The 19,562-nt window shown below is 44.2% G+C and overlaps 1 protein-coding gene across 1 annotated transcript in view; it reads right to left on the bottom strand.

Annotated features, from left to right (window-relative positions):
* The window catches only part of LOC115087992 (dedicator of cytokinesis protein 2-like), a 1,829,205-nt gene that overhangs the window by 1,644,824 nt on the left and 164,819 nt on the right, over nucleotides 1-19,562 (bottom strand). Inside the window, exon 6 of the mRNA XM_029595813.1 lies at nucleotides 12,806-12,954. Coding sequence (XP_029451673.1) covers nucleotides 12,806-12,954 — 149 coding nt within the window. The remainder of the gene's footprint in view (nucleotides 1-12,805; nucleotides 12,955-19,562) is intronic.

Raw genomic sequence — 19,562 nt, 5'->3', positions numbered from 1 at the left:
ACTCCCATGAATATGTGGACTCTTGTCCTTTTGCACTCAGCAAAAACCCCCAACTGGCCGCCCATGGCTATTAATCAAGTTTACTTAGGGAATAGCCACTGCTATTAATTGCATCAGTAGCATGGGATCTTCTTAGTGTTTGGGTAATTGCCAGGTTCTTCTGGCCTGGTTTGGCCTCTGTTGGAAACAGGATGCTGGGCTTGATGGACCCTTGGTCTGACCCAGCATGGCAATTTCTTATGTTCAACCACTTCCTGCCCCCACTGAGCCCTGGTCAAGCCTCTCCACACATTTCATCGTGGATCTCCCTCTTTCAAAAGGAAATACTGTAATCTGGGTCATCATTGACCACCTCTCAAAAATGGCCCACTTTGTCCCCTTACCTGGACTTCCATCGGCTCCTGAGCTAGCTCGACTCTTCTTAACCTACTTATTTCATCTACATGGACTACCACAAGAAATAGTCTCTGATCGTGGCCCTCAATTTGCTGCTAAATATTGGAGGTCTCTCTGTAACAATTTCAATATTACATTAAACTTAACATCAGCCTATCATCCGCAAGCAAATGGCCAGGCCGAAAGGACTAATTGCTCTTTGAAAACCTTCCTGCGATCACATGTCAACGACCAGCAAGATAACTGGGCTGACCTCCTATCATGGGCAGAACTATCCCATAACACCCATATAGCCTCTGCCACAGACGTTTCACCCGTTGCAGTAGTCTTCGGCCGTCAACCACGCCTACCCCTGCCGGTTCCACTCAATGTACCCTCACCTGCAGCCCAATCTACAGCACAAACCATACGCCTTCTCTGGAACCAAGTAAGGGAACAGCTCCGTCAAGCAGCCGACTGGGCCAAACATTTCACAGACTCCCATCTTCGGACCGCGCCTCTGTTCCAGCCTGGACAAAAAGTCTAGCTTAGTTCTTAGCACATCTGGCTACGATTGCCTTCCCAATGGCTAGCCCCTAAATTTATTGGTCCTTTTCCCATCCTTCGACACATAGGGGCAGTCACCTACCAGCTTCAACTCCCAGCTTCCATGGAATTCACAACACGTTCCACGTGTCGTTACTTAAACCTTTGGTTCTATCCTGGCCTTCCCGAAGACCTCCTCCACCTACACAACATGCAGCAGAGCCTGAAAACACATTACAAGTCAAGAAAGTCCTGGAAGTCAGACGCCGTCGAGGCCATTGGGAGTACCTCCAGTCATGGGAGGGCTTCAGCCTGGAGGAAAACTCTTTGGAGCTCTCCCACCACATTCTTGACAAAACCCTGCTCCAGGACTTCCATCGTGACCACCCAGAAAAACCCAGACCGGTAAGGGGGAGGCCTAGAAGGGGGGGTACTTTTGCGCATCCTGTCCACGCTAGACCTGCGCCCGGGCCTGCTCACCTTGCTCCTGTGCTAACGGGTCCCGGGTTGTCCTCTCCCGCTGCCGTGACCAGCACCATCCATCTGTGGCATCCCGTGGCGGCGCCCCTAGGACCTCTACCTCAGGCTTAGCTTCACGCCAGGGCGCGGCTCCTTCTCCAGCAGTGGCCCCACCCCTAGATGTGCACACACGACTGCCAGGCACTGGAGGGGTCTTGGCCTCTGCCCCTTACAGGGCTGGAATGAAGATGTCATCAGTGATGGGAACTCATAAAGGAGTTCCCATCACTGGCCCTTTAAATTTAGTACAGTCAGCGCACGCATGCCCTAGGGAAGGCAGGGCCCCAAGGTCTCAGTGGCATCCTGCTGCATAGGAGAGCAGCCAGCTGGAGTGGCACAATGCGGCTTCCTGCTGTGTTCTGAGGAGGAACCAACATGGCGCTTAGTGTGAGTCCAGAGGCAGGTGTGGTGGACGGCCTCGTTTTACTGAGGAGGCATGGCATCGGGAGGCTGAGAGAATGTGCCCAGTCTGGAGGTAAGAGTGGTGGTCCATGGGACGGGCTTGCGGACTGACAATCGCAACATGAGGTAATCTGATAGCATATTGTTTCTGTGAGGGATCTGTTTTCCTGATACATGTATTTGTGTTTTAGGGCCTGGTGTAACATTTCCACTGTAGTCTCTTGATAGTTAAGGTTGATACTCTTTCAATCCTTGTAGTTAGTGCTATTATGGCATAAATGCCAAGGTTTGCTATATAGGCTCTAAGTTTCTTTTTGTTAGAGTATTGTGTTACTTCACCAAGTGTCTGGCAGTGGAAGGTGTTTGTGCTCCTGTTACTGAGGTTATAACAGAATTTGAAAGATTTTTTGGGTTTGTTTGTTTTTTTAAGTATGGTGAATTGTAAGGTGCATAGGTCCATTGTTCGGGGAATTTCTGTGGATGCAGATTGTATTACAAAACTGGAGCTGCAGCATTTATGTTGAGATTTTGTCCCTTCCTTTATAAATTTTAGACTTCATTCTTAGATCCATATAGAAGAATTGATTGAATGGGGTTATTAAATGCATTTAATGGTTGTTTTACTGGGAGATTAACACTGGTTGTTTTTGTTTTCTTTTAATTGCCCAAAAGAATCTTGGGACTTTTTCTTATTGTATCTTTTATAACAGACACTCCAGCTGTTAAAATAAAAACAGATCTCTCTACAAAGTCACACCCAGAGAAACACACTCATATTCCTGCCTGCTTAATGGTACAGTAATTCTGTAACAATGAACAGATTGAATTGCAGTGACTTCTCTCATAGTGACACTGTGCAACAGGCAAGAGCCCAGCCCACCCTGTTTTAAGTTTCTTCTTCCTTTACCAAATCTTTTTTAAAACATTTTCTTTGGCTATAAGATAGAGCTTCAGAACCACACATTCTCTGTCTAAAATCCAGCAGAGAAATAAGGGAAAAAATGATGACTGTTCAAAGTTACATTTTGCTTTCGGGTTCAGCTTTAAAAAAAAACTCAGGATCTCATTGTCAATCCATGCAGGTGGCTGCTGGGATAGGCTGATTGAAAAATATTAGGGATGTGCATTATTATTGAAGGGGTCCCATGAATTCAATGCATCCTATTCATTTCATTCATCTGAAATAGAATGGTTTCCATAGGGAAAGCAACAGATGTATGTGTACAGTTAGAAACTGATACAGTGTAGAGCAGGAAGTCAGCAGAGAAGGGGAGGATGATCTTGTTGTCAAGGAGATGAGAGGAATGACGTATCACAGCAAAGATTTTTGCTGGACTGACTCATCACGGTGGACTGGGGACAGTGATGCTGATCTTGAAGACTGAGGGTTTCAGAGATTTGCTCTGCAGTGCTTCTCAAGACATTGTCTTTGTGAAAGCATAGTTCTGAGCTCTTTCTGAGTTCTTGGTAAAGTATTTGGCTGTGGCATATTATATAATCTCACTGTGCCAGCCCATCAACAGCCCATCACACAAGAGAGGAAAGCAAAGCAATAAGGCAGCACTGCATCACAATATCTGTCTCATTGCAGATTTGTGTTGCTTCACTTGCAGTTGCTTCACTTGCAGTTGCTGTTCTGTTTTTCCTTTTGGTGACTTGTGCCTCTCTGTTTGCCTGGCAGCGGGCACAGTGTGGGCAGTGGGCACTAGTAATGGACATAAGTGAGCAGTGAGAGCAAAGCAGAGAGTGTAGTATAACAGGCTGCACTGTGAAGCCTGTCTATGTCAGAGAAATAGTGCAGACAGACAGTGTGACACTCACTGTTTGTGTGGTAGCAGGCACAGTGTGGGCAATGAACAATAGGCAGAGGGCATTATAATACCACTGCAAAATATTGCATTTTTGTTGCAATCTTCACATCCCCAGTGACATAAAAACAGTCATGCCAGGGACAGGGAAAGGCAGAGCAGATTAAGTAAATTTAAATGTCCAAAATCGGGCAGGTTGGCACTGGCACAGGCAGTGCCAGGAATAACCCAAAAAAGTAGTCCTGCATTGAAACTGAAGAGGGATTTCTTGGTTTGTCATACTGTTTGTTATACTGATTTTTTTTGCCCAAAAAAAGCCCTCATTCTGAAGGAGAAAAAGCAAACTGGCACAAAACAAAAGATGCTCAAGTATAACCATTTCACTGTTCTGAATATGATGACACTTAAGAGTAGTGCCAGAGATTTCATGCAAAACCAGAAAACCAGGAAATGGAACAGGCTGAGAGTAGCTCAATGATGTGGGAAATGGTCTCTAAATAAAACAGCCTTCACTACTTTCCTGGAAAATCACCCCACAATCATTAGCGAAACAATTGTGATGTACTAACTGTGATATGAACCTTTAATTTGACAAATTCATTCTACAAGAAAATATAAATTCCATCCTGCACCTTGGGGTCTTTGTGCTACTCAGCCTTGTTCCATGCTGAGACTTTATACCTTGGAGTTTCCTTTGCCACTGTGCCTTGCTGTCATACCCCAGAGCTAACAACTTTCCAGTCTAGGGAAGCTGCTTTGCACCTCTCATGGTGCTCTAGCGCCTTGAAGCCACTCTTTGTGCTGCTTGGCCCCTTTATTAGTGCCTGCCTTGGAGGTTTTACTACCACCTTTTCTGTGTTGGTGCAAGTTTACCACTTGAGATGCCATCAAGGGTTCATGGCAATGTGGCTGGTGCCCTTTTGGAGCTTTGGGGTATTCTTCAAATTTTATTTTTGCTTCTTTGCTCCTCTTACAGTAACTTGGTGGAATCCTGCCAATGCTGGTACCCCTTTGCCCTTTACTGAGTCGAAGGCTATTCATGCCACTTTTGGTGCTACTTTCCAGTCTCCTCAGTCTTTCTAGGTACCTTGGAGTTCTTTGCCCATTCTGTTGATTTCTTGCAACAAGTTTTAAGACAATTGATTTAAAAAAACCCTATTCGGGAACCCAATATAGGCTACCATAAGCTTGCTGGGCAGACTGGATGGACCATTTGGTCCTTTTCTGCCATCATTTATATGTTTCTATGTTCCCCCGATTGAATTTAATGGCAAACAAAAATGAATCAAACTAAAAAGATGATTTTTTTCTTTTTGAAACTAAAGAAACAAATTAGGGCACCACTAAACAAATTTTAAAACAAAATGTGAATTTTTTCCAGTTGTACATGCATAAAAAGATATGCATGTACTAATTACATGCCTAATTACAGACCTAATTACAGACCTGTTTCCAACCTACCCCTCCTAGCTAAAGTCCTTGAAAAACTAGTTAACTCACGCCTCTCCGATCACCTTGAACAAAACAATATCCTCCCTTCCACCCAACATGGTTTCAGGAAGCATTTAAGTACTGAAACTTTACTGCTCTCCCTACACGATACACTCATCAGAGGAACCGACTCAGGATCCTCTTATCTGATTGCCATGCTGGACATCTCTGCTGCGTTCGACACAGTCAATCACGATGTCCTCCTCAACATCCTCAGGAGTATTGGGATTTCTGGCAATGCCCTCGCCTGGATACAATCATACCTCCAAAATCGCTTTTTTACTGTACTAGTGGATAACAATGAATCTGACCCCATCAGTCTTCCCCAAGGTGTTCCCCAAGGTTCTTCCCTCTCCTCTACCCTCTTTAATATATACATGCTTCCCCTTACCACTCTTCTCACTAACCTTCACATCAAGCATTTCATTTATGCTGACGATGTGCAACTCATATTCCCTTTCTCTGACTCTCTCCAAACTGCTCTACAAAACTGGGAATCATGCCTTTCATCCACCAACCAACTCCTCAATGACATGCACCTGGCTCTAAATCCCAACAAGACTGAACTATTAATCATATCTAAGAGGCAACTGCTCCCAGACATCCCACCTTCATACTCATCCACCACTTTCCCCTCGCACATCGCAATTTAGGTGTCCTTATTGATAATCATCTTACTTTTAAACCATACATTAAATCCATCATAAAGGAATGCTATTTTAAGCTACAAACGATAAAAACTCAGACCACTGCTACACTTCTCTGACTTCCGTACAGTACTCCAGTCGATTATTTTGTCTAAAATAGACTACTGTAACGCACTCTTTCTTGGCATTCCCGCAACACACACCAAGCCGTTACAACTATTACAAAACGCCGCCGCTCGGATACTGTCAAATTCTAAAAAAAGAGACCATATCACCCCTACACTTATCGAATTACATTGGCTCCCAATACACTCACGAATTCTTTATAAAGCACTCTCCATCATCCACAAAAGTCTGTTAAACTCCAACCTCAATTGGATAAACCCCCCCCCCTCCTCCCCCGCACCTCCAATAGACCCACCCGCCCAGCCCTCCAAGGAACCTTACGTGCCCTACCCATCAAAACTTTGAAACTCTCCTCTACTATAAGCAGAGCTTTTTCTCTCGCCGGCCCCACCATATGGAACTCCTTGCCTCATGATATATGCCTGGAGACATACACACCCAAATAAAAAAAAAAACTGAAAACCTGGCTCTTCCAGCAAGCCTACCCCATGTCACCCCCCACTACATCAAACCCTCTGTAATTTCCATTGATCTATGACTAAGAATGCCTTATGTCCGCTGACTTTTGTACTTGTACATTGCCTCTTATGTTTATAGTTATGTTTATAGTTTGTGGTATCTATTTATTGATTTATTGATATCGCTTTGCCTAGCCAGTATTATCCCTCTCCCTTTTTAGTGTATTTATTCGGTTATATGTAAGGGCTCTGCCCAAAAGTTAATTGTATTTTTCTGTTATATGTAAGGGCTCAAAAGTTCTTGTTCTTTGTGAACCGATGCGATGTGCGAACGGATATCGGTATAGAAGAGACTTTAAATAAATAAATAAATAATAAATAAATGCTTGACCTTCATTGGTCTTGCTCTATCATTGTTCATTCCCACCCTGGCTCTATTCTGTCTGTCTTATCTGGACTAGAAAAATAAAAACCCTGCAGTTTGCTTGTCCCATAAACTTGAATTACATCCAAAACTGAATGCACAGAACAATGTTATTTGGGGGGGCATTGCCCATTTTTTTTTCATTATAAACAAATTGACTGGCCTGTTTTATTTTGGATTACCCATTCATTTCAAATTAATGCACATCCCTAGTGGCTTGTAGTGCTATTTTTCCCATTAAGAAAATGAGGCAAGTTCAGCTGGATTGCCTGGTGGAGAATGTGTCGCAGACACTACTCTAGTGCACCATATATCGGTCATTGGTAAACATTTGAGCCAAAGATCCTATGGTTTCTTGGTTTTGTGTTGTACTTCAGTCTGGGTTCCAATAGGACCTCTGTTTCATACACCTGAGTCATTGCCAAGGATTAGTGACATAGTACCTGAGCCAGGAAATAAGGTTTAAGGTTTATTTATTTTTATACCATCATTTCAGTGGAACCATCATAACGGTGAACAATAATTAAAGTAAGAAAATACAATACATGATCAAATCATATAAAACTTAATAATCAGTAAAACATAAATACTAAAATAAACTTAGCTTAATCAATTAAAACAGAAAGATAAAAAAATAAAATAAGATTCAAAATAGGAAGCTGCTGCAGTAATGCCGTGTTATGTTGTCACTGTGATTCCAAGTAAGCACATTTAAAAAGCCACGTTTTAAGATCTGCCTTAAATTTCTTGATATCTACTTGCAGTCTAATTTCTTCAGGCAGAGAGTTCCATAGTTGTGGGCCTGCTATCGATATTGCCCTTTTGCGAACTTGACAAAGTTTTGCCGATCTAATTGTTGGTACTGTTAATAGTCCTTTATTGGCTGACCGTAGGTTCCTCTGCTGTACATGTAACCGTACTGTTGTATTCAGCCAATGAACATTTGATCCATAAACTATATTGGGGTGGATTTTAAAAGCCCTGCTCGCGTAAATCCGCCCGGATTTACGCGAGCAGGGCCTTGCGCGCCGGTGCGCCTATTTTCCATAGGCCGCCGGTGCGCGCAGAACCCCGGGACGCGCGTAGGTCCCGGGGTTTTTGGAAGGGGGCGTGTCGGGGGCGGGGCCGATCAACGCGGCGTTTCGGGGGTGGGGTGAGGCGTTTCGGGGGCGGGACCGGGGGCGTGGCGCCGGCCCGGGGCGTTCCGGGGACGCGGCTGTGCCCTCTGGAACCGCCCCCGGGTTGGGTCTCAGCGCGCCAGCAGCCTGCTGGCGCGCATGGATTTATGTCTCCCTCCGGGAGGCGTAAATCCGTGGATAAAGGTAAGGGGGGGGTTTAGATAGGGCCGGGGGGGGTGGGTTAGGTAGGGGAAGGGAGGGGAAGGTGAGGGGAGGGCGAAAGAAAGTTCCCTCCGAGGCCGTTCCGATTTCGGAGCGGCCTCGGAGGGAACAAAGACAGGCTGCGTGGCTCGGCGCGCACCGGCTGCCCAAAATCGGCAGCCTTGCGCGCGCTGATCCAGGATTTTAGAAGATACGCGCGGCTACGCGCGTATCTTCTAAAATCCAGCGTACTTTTGTTTGCGCCTGCTGCGCAAACAAAAGTACGCAAACGCGCTTTTTTAAAAAATCTACCCCATTATGTATAATGCATGCCGTTTTATAATGTATACGATAAGTTAATGGTAACCAATGTAATTTAACAAGTATTGGAGTTATATGATCACTCTTTTTTGTGCCTGTTAAGACACGGGCCGCAGCATTTTGTAAAATTTGTAAAGGTCGGACAACATTCTGTAGTAACCCTAGTAAAATGGAGTTACAGTAGTCTATGTTTGCAAAAAGAAGAGCCTGCAAGACTGATCTAAAATCATTTGGTTCTAGTAATGGCTTTAATTTTCGAAGTGTTAATAGTTTAAAATAACCATCTTTTAATTTAGTTGCGATGTGCCTGTTCCATGACAACTCTGAGTCGATTGTAACTCCTAAATCCCTAGCATAAGAGGAGGGATTGATTTTCGTGTTGTTATCGATAACTAAGGGCTGGAGATCTTGTTGTCTACATTTTCTTTCTAATAGGATTATTTCCGTTTTATTCATATTCAAAACCAGCTTCATATGTCGCAGCAATTGTTGTGAAGTGGATAGATAGAGTGTTATAACTTTGTAGGTTTGTTCAACTGTATCTTTTATAGGCACAAGAAATTGTATGTCGTCCGCATACATATAAAAATTCAATCCTAACCCACTTAAAAGATGACAAATAGGTAAAACATAAATATTAAAAAGGGTAGCCGAGAGAGCAGAGCCCTGTGGCACCCCTGTTTCAAGAGGGTATTTTTCAGATAGTGTATTTTCAATTTTAACATGAAATAAGCGATTTTTAAGAAATGATAAAAACCGATTTAAAACCACACCAGTAATTCCGATTTCTCTCAAACAATCTATGATGCCTCTTTTTCAGTCTGACTCATCTTAAGGTAGGAAGCAGAGCAGGGTTAGGTTACCTGGAAATATATATTAGCTCAGAAGTTAGCTGGCTACATAAATATTTGGGCACTTATCCAGCTAATAAGCTATCATGCTAGAATTTAGCTGGCTAAATTAGGGGAACTCCAAGGGTTAACAGAAGAGTTGAGTTAGTCAGCTAAGTTACCCCTGAATGCACTAAGACACAATGTTTTTTTGTGGGAGGGCTCCCACTATCGTGTGTGTGTGGGGGGGTGTCACCGTGATAATGAGCCGCTTCCCCAAAAAAGCATTGAGCTATATGGCACATTCTTTTGTCTTGTGGCCAAACACCATGAGACAAAACAACACGGCAAGTGGCCCTTTAATGTGATGGTGGTCCCAACCTCATGGGACCGCCATTGCCTTAAAGGGCCACTGGCCTGAAAAAGAAGTCACGTGCAAATGGGGAGGTAGAGCAGTGGTCAGGGCTGCCTCCCCCCATCTCAACCCGGGGCCACCAGCCGAGGCAACCCCAACTCCCCCAAAATGTTAAAATATAAAAGAACCATGCGGTGATGACTCTGGCCCTTCCTCCCCCCTCTCCAAAGCTAAAACAGAAAATATGGACCCAACCCCCATTGCAATAGCAACCACCCCCCAAGTGACAGAGATCCCCCAAAAGTAACAAATAAAAACAAAAAATGGTCCTGGGCTGAGCCCCCCCCCCCTTCCCACCCTCCCCCACCCCTGAACCCCATCCTGCATCTCCCCTGAATCTTTAAAAGGATCTAGTGTAGAGACCAGATGCACCCACGCACTCAGCCTGGTTGGTGCCATTATCCATACTGGGTCAGACCAAGGGTCCATCAAGCCCAGCATCCTGTTTCCATCAGTGGCCAAAGCAGGCTACAAGAACCTGGCAAGTACCCAAACACCAAGAAGATCCCAAGCTACTGATGCCAGTAGTAGCAGAGGCCATATGACTGGGGTAAGGTCCGAGGATCAGACTGCAGCAACATTACCTAAGTCCAATCCCTGGACCTTACCCTGGTCACATAGCTGGGGCAAGGTGAGGTCGGCACCATTTTGGAAAATGGTGCTGACCAGGCCTGGTGTGAGGGTGCACCCAGCCCCTATGCTGGATGCATTTAAACATTTGGGGGATGTAGGAGGGTGAAAAGGGGGGCCTGGGACTGGGATCCTTTTTTTTTGTTTTGTTTTTAACTTTTGGGGGGGGAATCTCTATCATTGGGGGAGTGGGGGTTGGGGGTATGGCTCTATCTTCCTATTTGTACGTAACATTTTTTTTCTGCCACTTGAAATGTGAGTCAGGAGCCCCAGGATTCGCATTAGGATCCCGGGCCTCCCACCTCACATCTAATGCATTTCAAATAGGTATTGTTATTTTATCACGGCTGACCACCTTCTCAGTTGGCCATGATAAAATATTCATATCAAATTGACTAGTAATGACTTTCTTTGCATGCATTTGCATTATTCATGCATTGAAATGGCATGCAAAAAAGGCCATCTTAATAGTGGAGGGAATCTGGGTGGGGAGATGCAAAATATCAAGTATATCACACGATATAACGCATGTTAGAGCACTAACGCAGATTGATGCATCACCAGTCAGCTGGATATCTTAGACAGTTAAGTCTAGTTGGGAGAAGGACCTTTTTTAACGTTAGCTGACTAACTTTAAGATAGCCGTCTATATTCAATAGTGCAGCCTCCCTATTGAATATACCTCCAAAGTTAGCCAAATAAGTTTAGCCGGCTAACTTTGCTATCCAGACTGTGTCTGAAAATGGACCTCAACAAATTTTGGATAAGTATCAGGATTGTAGAAGAGCTTCAAAGCGAAAATCAGAAAAACCAAAATTGGACTATTTAAACTCTTCATCGGGTAAAGAGATAAATGGAGACTTGGTTGTAATGCAAATAAACCTTCTGGTGGTCTGATTAAAATCAATTCAAAATATTTGACAATTTTTGGAATTTCATCTCCTCTTTGGAGCCTCCTTATCTTTATAAGTGCATGTGACTTCTGTTTAGTGTATAGTTCCAATCAAATTCAAATTCATGCTCTGTTTGACAGATTTTAGGTTGGGGGTGGGGGTGGGGGAGTAGAAAGTGTAGTAGGACAAGAGCTGAAAACTGCATCCCGTCAGCAGACATGGGAGTTTGTGCATGTAACTGTGCCTCCAACATCCTGCTTGTGTAGCACAGAGCTTAGAGTAAAGAGCTGCGTGAAACCTAGGCCCCTACTCTTGCTTTCACCGTGCAACCCCGAGCAAGTTTCTTAATCTCCCTGTGCTCAAACTTTGACTATAAACTCTCTTTTGGTGGCAGTGGGGGGGAGGTTGAGTGGGATTTTGCAACCATCTGATTCATATTGTAACGGTGACAGCACTCTATAAACAAGATATATTGTATGCATTGTATTCTTTAGAGGAGTTCTGATGATCTGACTGAATCACAATGCTGCTGGTAAGAAGAGTTTGTAGGTTTAAATCCCCATTCTCCATCAGCTGCTCCTTAGGTGTTTAATCCCCTTGACCCTCAATGTTTTTATTTACTCTTTTACACAGCTCTTGGACAATATTGTTCTTTTTTTTCCCCTGCTCTTCACTCATCTGTCATTACATTCGTTCTGGGAGCGTCTGTATGCATATTTTGAATACAGGCAGAACCAGGCGAGGGTGCTAGTACTGGAAGAACGAAGGACACCGCAGGAATGCACTGAAAGTTATTGGGCATGGCAGTGTGCAGGGGAGGCTGGGCAAAGACATTTACCTGCAGCATTTTCATTCTCCAGCCCCGCACATTTATACATAGGCAGGTTAATTTTCTGATCCTTATACAGAAAGCTCTCTAGAGGATTCCTACAAACAGTGACTTAGGAAAGCTGCTAGGGCTGTTGCATGGTGATCTCACTAATGATTCATGACAAACACTTAATTCTATCAGGGCCTTGCTGAGCCAATTAATGTTTTGTTAATAATTCATGATCATCAATTAATGAAATCGAGTGCCAACAGCAGCGTCTGTCCTTATGCCTGATTCATGGGAAAGAACATGATTAGAACATAAGAACCAGTGTATAAATCAGCAGGTGGAAAGCCAGAGTGAGAATAGAATAACGTACTCTTTTACCTTTTCTCTCTCTCCCTCTGTGAAACTTAGTCATTCACTTTCTTTTTCATTTACTCACTCTCAATAATTTTTCACCTTCGGCCAATTTCTGTTCCCATCCTTTCTCTCCCTCTGTTGTTTGCATGCACTTCTTTTTAACTCTCTCTCTCTTTTCTCTTTCAATTGCTCTTTTCTCACCTTCTGTTTCCTTTCCATTTTTTTCTCTCCCTCAATGTATCTCTTTACCCTTCTCATTTAGTATCCCTCATCTTCTTTCATGTTCTCTATCTTATCCCATTTTTTTGCTACTTTCTCCTTCTCTCACCATTTCTCTCTCTCCTTGGTTTATTCTCATTCCATACCTCCCTTTGTGCTTTTTCTCCTGTACTACCTCTCTCTTTCTTGTGCCTTTGTTCTCTCTTACTTGTTCCCGTAGTCTATTTTGGTGGTGACCTCTTGTTTGAGTTCCATGAGTTCATCTTTGGGAAGAGTTCCAGACAGCAGCTGAGATCTCCTTTCCATCAGCTCACTCATCATGATCCGTACTTGAGAGTACCTCTCTTTTTGGTCAGTCTGCAAAAATTAAATAAAAAAAATATAAAAATATTAAACAAAAAACACCCCAAAATACAACTCCTGGAATCTTGCACCTAACCCAGCCTTGAAAAGCCTGATGTCTAAAAATCCAGCTACAGAAACAACATGCAGCTAGGCACCTTTCTGGAGCACCTTTCAAGCTGGGACCCATGGACTTTACACCAATTTTCAAAGAGCAAATAAATGCATATTTTCACTTTGAATCACCACAGACACAATGTACCTGCAGAATTTTAGCAGCTGCTTTTTCTGCAAGTAAATTTTCCACTGAAAATAGTGCAGGAAGATTTGAAAAATGGATCGTCAAGTGTTATTTTTTGAATCCAGTCTACAACATACCCACTGTATGCCTTCCCTAAATACTGCCAAAAGTACGCACATACTTTTAAACATACTGAAGGATGGTATTTTCAGACAGTCCATTATTTGATATAAATCAATATTTACCCACATAAATGGCTTGGAAAATTTCCACCTTATGAACATTTTTTTCTTGATAGCATTTGTTGATTTTTTTCAGTAAATAAGAACATAAGATCATAAGAACATAAGAAATTGCCATACTGGGTCAGACCAAGGGTCCATTAAGCCCAGCATCCTGTTTCCAACAGAAGCCAAACAAGGCCACAAGAACCTGGCAAGTATCCAAACACCAAGAAGATCCCATGCTACTGATACCAGTAATAGCAGATGCCATTCCCTAAGTCAACTTGATTAATAGCAGTTAATGGACTTCTCCAAGAACTTATCCAAATGTTTTTTGAACCCAACTACATTAACTGCACTAACCACATCCTCTGGCAACAAATTCCAGAGCTTAATTGTGTGTTAAGTGAAAAAGAATTTTCTCCAATTATTCTTAAATGTGCTACTTACTAACTTCATGGAGTGCCCCAGTCCTTCTATTATCCAAAAGTGTAAATAACCAATTCACATCTAGTCGTTCAAAACCTCTCAAGACCTCTACCATATCCCCCCTCACCCCTCTCTTCTCCAATCTGATAAGCCCTAACCTCTTTAGCCTTTCCTCATAGAGGAGCTGTTCCATCCCCTTTATCACTTTGGTTGCCCTTCTCTGTATCTTCTCCAGTGGAGCTATATCTTTTTTGAGATGCAGTGACCAGAACAGTACACAGTATTCAAGGTGTGGTCTCACCATGGAGCGATACAGAGGCATTATGACACTTTCCGTTATATTAACCATTCCCTTCCTAATAATTCCTAACATTCTATTTGCTTTTTTGACTGCTGCAGCACACTGAGTCGACGATTTTAAGGTATTATCCACTATGATGCCTAGATCTTTTTCCTGGTTGGTAGCTCCTAATATGGAACCTAACATTGTGTAACTACAGCAAGGGTTATTTTTCCCTATATGCAACACCTTGCACTTGTCCACATTAAATTTCATCTGCCATTTGGATGCCCAATCTTCCAGTCTTGCAAGGTCCTCCTGTAATGTACCACAACCACTAACCAAAATACATAAAGGCCTAAGTTTTCAAAGACGTAGTCACTTGTTCCACAGGTATAATTAGATTTAACCCACATAAGTCAACTATAGGCGGGTAAGTGGATTTTTAACATAAATTTTTAAAACATGCACCAACGTGTCTGCATAAACAAAGAAGTTCTCCAGGGATATGTATGTACATACCTTACCTTTTCATGAGGACAGCATGCTGCTAATGTACCTAACTTTGCACTTCTGCTTTGCATTTCCTAAATGCATGCATATATACTTCACTACAAAGCAACCCAATTTTCAAACTCTAGGCATAGTTTATTGCACCAGTTATGTGTCATTTTTAACTGACTCCATCTTATCATTGTCCCTAATAGATGTGGTCTCCATAATTGCACACATACTCGGTCATAAGCTGGTCAAATTGCCTTGTTTTATGCAGACTTTCAAGTACATGGGTGCATTTGCAGTTAGGAATATCGCTGATAATTTGCCTCCAAAAGAAACAGAAAATCCAGTTACAATGTCATGAACTGCTATGAGGGTTAGAAAGTTTGATGCCATAGTTTTCAAGATGCCAAAGCACATTGGCATAAAACCTGCATACACTATTATTTTAACAGGCAATAATTAATTTAAAACTAGTGGCGCCTATTTTCTGGGACATGTGTACATATCTGTGCATATGCAAAATATCGATGTCAGGATCGCCTTAGATTCCTTGGCGTACTGAAAATTTGGTTTCTATTGGACACTAAACACAAATGTTATTACGGGGTACACAAGGGGACATATAATACATACACACAGTGATTTCATAAACCTTCTGCCCTTTAGAAAGCTGGCTTAAAAAATTTTACATTATTTACATTTTACAAATATTTTTCAAGCTTTACTTGTGCATGTTTCTTTCTACCTTTCTTTGCTCCATTTTATTTCTTTCTCTCTTTTATTTCTTTCACTTTCTCCTTTTCTTTTCACTGATCCATTTCTGCTCCTACACCATCCTCTCTTTACAGCCTGCCTACCACATCTCTTCTTCTCCCAAATCTGTCTCTGTTTTCATCTTGCCACCCCTTCAGTCTCTTCTTTTTCATCCAGTCTATCATTTCCCTTCATTCTCTGCATACACACAAACTTTCTACGCATTTCCTCCTTCTCACTCATTCCCTCCCTTACATTCTATGTACACCTCCTCAACCACTCTGATATCCAACTATTCCTTCCTTCCTTTCCTTTGTAGTCATTTCCCTTCTTTTTTGTTTTTTATCAGTCATCTCCCTCATTTTAACATTAACTAATCCATCCAGTCCCCCACTCCTAACTCCAGCAGTACAACTTGGCTTGGCAACATGTTGTGTTAGCTATTATCCTATTTGTAAACTTCAAAAATAGAAAGTAACAGCTGACATAATATGGTTCAAATGCAGGGCCGGTGGAAGCACTAGGCGAACTAGGCGATCGCCTAGGGCGCCTAGCATTAGTGGGCGCCGAGCTGCTGGTGGACGATAAGAAGGCTCATACAGCCGCCGAAGATCAGCAGGGCCGTGGTAGACCTCATGTCACCACGGCCCAAAAAAAAAAAGGTCACTCTAAGCCTGCAAATACTCTTCCTCCTTCCTGCCCCGCGGCCCCGGAAGAAAAATGTTGCTGGAACTGCACGGGCAAGAAGGAGGAGGAGCATCAGCCGCGTGCCGGAAGAGGAGCATCAGCCGCATGCCGGAAGGAGGAGGAGCATCAGCCACGTGCAAAAGAGGAGCAGCGCTTACAGGCCACCGCGAATCCCACATTGTGCGCGGCCCGAGAAGATCAGAGCCACGCCACTGTAGAGCCCATCCTGCGGCGATCTGTGAAGAGGAGGCCCAGAGGTGAGAGAGAGCTGAGGGCCTGTAGAGGGTGTGTATGTGTGCGTGTATGAGATGAGTTGAGAGATTGTGTGTGAGAGTGAGTTGAAAGACTGTGTGTGAGAGTGAGGACCTGAATGTTTCCAGAGACAGCATGTGAGAGCCTCTGTGTGTGTGAGTCAGACAGCATGTGACAGTGAGAGCCTGTGCTTGAGCAAGATAGCATGTGGGAGTGAGAGAGAGTCTGTATGTGTGAGAGTCAGACAGCACGTGTCAGTGAGAGACTGTGTGTATGAATGATTGTATGAGAGAGAGCATGTGAGAGTGAGAGCCTGTGTGTGTGTGTGAGAGAGAGAGAAAGCATGTGAGAATGAGAACCTGACTGTGATTCTGAGGGAAGTAGAAAGATGGAGAGAAAAGAAATAGAAAAAAAGACAATATAAAATGAATTGGCAAAAAAAATAAGAAAGGTGGAAAAAAAAATCCCGTGACCAACCGATTAGAAAACAAAGATCAGACAGCAAAGTAAAAAAAATAAATAATTACTTTTTACTGATTGGTACATGTAATCTTTTGGAATGTGCAAGAGTAGCACTTTCTCTATGTGGATCTCACAATGTACGAGATCAGCATGGAGGAAGAGGAAGCCCATGGGGCCTGCAGAGAGGAGGCAGCAGAATGGGCTTCAGTGCCAGTAGCAGCAATCAATGCCTCCCCAATAGCCACGCAGCAGCAGTGACAGTGGCAGCACCTTCTCCATCGCAACTATATCTTTTTTGAGATGCGGCGACCAGAATTGTACACAGTATTCAAGGTGTGGTCTCACCATGGAGCGATATAGAGGCATTATGACATTTTCCGTTCTATTAACCATTCCCTTCCTAATAATTCATAACATTCTATTAGCTTTTTTGACTGCTGCAGCACACTGAGCCAATGATTTTAAAGTATTATCCACTATGATGCCTAGATCTTTTTCCTGGGTGGTAGCTCCTAATATAGAACCTAACATCGTGTAACTACAGCAATGGTTGTTTTTCCCTATATGCAACACCTTGCACTTGTCCACATTAAATTTCATCTGCCATTTGGATGCCCAATCTTCAAGTCTTGCAAGGTCCTCCTGCAATGTATCACAGTCTGCTTGTGATTTAACTACTCTGAATAATTTTGTATCATCTGCAAATTTGATAACCTCTTAATTTCTGCTGGCGCCAGGGAAGTGCACAGAAAAGCAGTAAAAACTGCTTTTCTATGCACCCTCCGACTTAATAGTCAAAAAAATAAAAAATTTAAAATGGGCCCACGGCTTGAAAACCGGAGGCTCAATTTTGCTGGCGTCCGGTTTCCGAACCCGTGGCTATCAGCGGGTTTGAGAACCGATGTCGGCAAAATTGAGCGTCGGCTGTCAAACTCGCTGACAGCCGCCGCTTCCGTCAAATAAGAGGCGCTAGGGACGCACTAGTGTCCCTAGCGCCTCTTTTTGCCATGGACCCTAATTTAAATAAATTAATTTACTGTTCAGGAGAGTGTCCTGTGTACGCGCTGCCCGCTCTCCCGCAATTTTTACTGTATCGGCCCACTTGAGATTTGAAATTCCCACGCCTTTCACTGGCAAAATGTTATCTGGGTAAGTCTGAGTAAATTTAGCAGGGTAAAGCGAGGCAGATCAGGAGCTTCTTCTGAGTACTTGGCTAAAATTTATCCAGCTTGCACCAATTTTCAGCACTAGCCAGATAAACATAGCCAGGTAAGGCTGGTCAGGGAAACACGCTGTCCAAATAACTTTCTTAAGGAAAAGTTTTCCAAAAGTATTCAGTGCTAGACTTAACTGGCTAAGTTTATTATCTTTGATACCCAGATAACTTTATCCGGCACTCTTTTCACTAACTGGATAACTGAATATTGTCCTCTACAGTAAATTGATGTCACTTAATAATCTACTCTCTTCTCCAGTAAATTAGGAGCCCTTTATATGAAGAAATGTGCACTATGGATGTCTTTTTAAGTTTAAAGCATCAACAAATTGTGCTTTGGTTACCCTGCTTAATCTGGGCTATTTCCACAGCCAGTCTTACCTAATGGTACTACATTTTTGGATCGATATGCAAGTTTGATAAGGGCACCCCGATAAAATATCGAGGTGCCCGGGCGTAATGTGGGTGCTAGGCTTGATTCATGCCAGCACCAAGGGGGAGGGGAAGGGGAGGGGGGCTGCTGCATGCATGCACCGGCGTGTTCGCCCATTGGCCGCCGTCCCAGAGGACTAATCCGGTCCTCCGGGAGGCGGGCCAGGAACCCATTGGTTCCCCTGGGAGAGAGGAGCCAATCGGCTGGAACCCAGCCGATTAGGTCACCAGGGAGCCTCGGCAGCCCCCTCTTTGCCTGCTGATGCTCCCCGGACTCACTTCATAGCACCTGAGCACTTGCACCTGAATCGAGACGCAGTTCCTGTTCTAGCCTACTCGAAAGGCCTACAGGCCCTTCCCTGCTTCCCCTGCATGAGTACCTACCTCGAGCCGTGGCCCCATCCCTCAGCCTCGTCTGGTCCCCTCCTCTTCTGCATGCTCCGTGCTTCGCCCAGCCTGTGCGGTCGTTTCCCACCCTTCGTGGGCTTTTGGGTTCTGCCCGCCACCACCAACTGCCTCCCGGCCCACCCACGTGTTCTACTAGCTGCAGATCCGTCCTACCCAAGCCCGTGTTTGCCTAGGCTCTTGCCTGCCCCCCCCCCCCCCCGCGTCTCAGCCCCAGCAGCCATTTCAGCACCAGCAACCGTTTCAGTACCAGCAGCCTGAACGAGAAGCTCCCCAGTTGCCGAATGGCATTCCATCAGAACACCACGTGTTTGCTAAGAAACCTCAGTGCGAGATAGAGTCTGAGGAGGCTGCAGTGGCACTTGGCGAGGTGATGGGGGAGTCCCATGGATGGGAGACTTTAGGGTACAGGAGCTCGGCATTGGCAGGACACACCATGCCCAGCCGTGCACATGTGGGGTGGAGAGCCTCAAAATCAAGAGCACAGGATCCCTTGGCATCGCCGGTCATACAAAGAGGACGTTGCTGTGTGCGCGGAAAGGCAGATAAAGTGACATCACCGTCCGTCGCCCCTGCCAACACAGGCTGTATGCCAGGTACGTCACGCGGCACTGAGGCACAGGGGAGAGGAATCCATACGGCAGATGGTGTCTCTGCAACGCAGTGAAGGGAGGGTGCAGACATAGTAGAACCATCAGCACGCGGACGAGACAATCATCACCCACGCGCTTACTTCGGCCA

The sequence above is a fragment of the Rhinatrema bivittatum genome, chromosome 1, assembly GCF_901001135.1.
Source record: "Rhinatrema bivittatum chromosome 1, aRhiBiv1.1, whole genome shotgun sequence".
Classification (NCBI taxonomy): Eukaryota; Metazoa; Chordata; class Amphibia; order Gymnophiona; family Rhinatrematidae; genus Rhinatrema; species Rhinatrema bivittatum.
The sequence above is the reverse complement of the archived record's forward strand: the minus strand, read 5'-3'. Positions and strand labels throughout refer to the sequence as shown.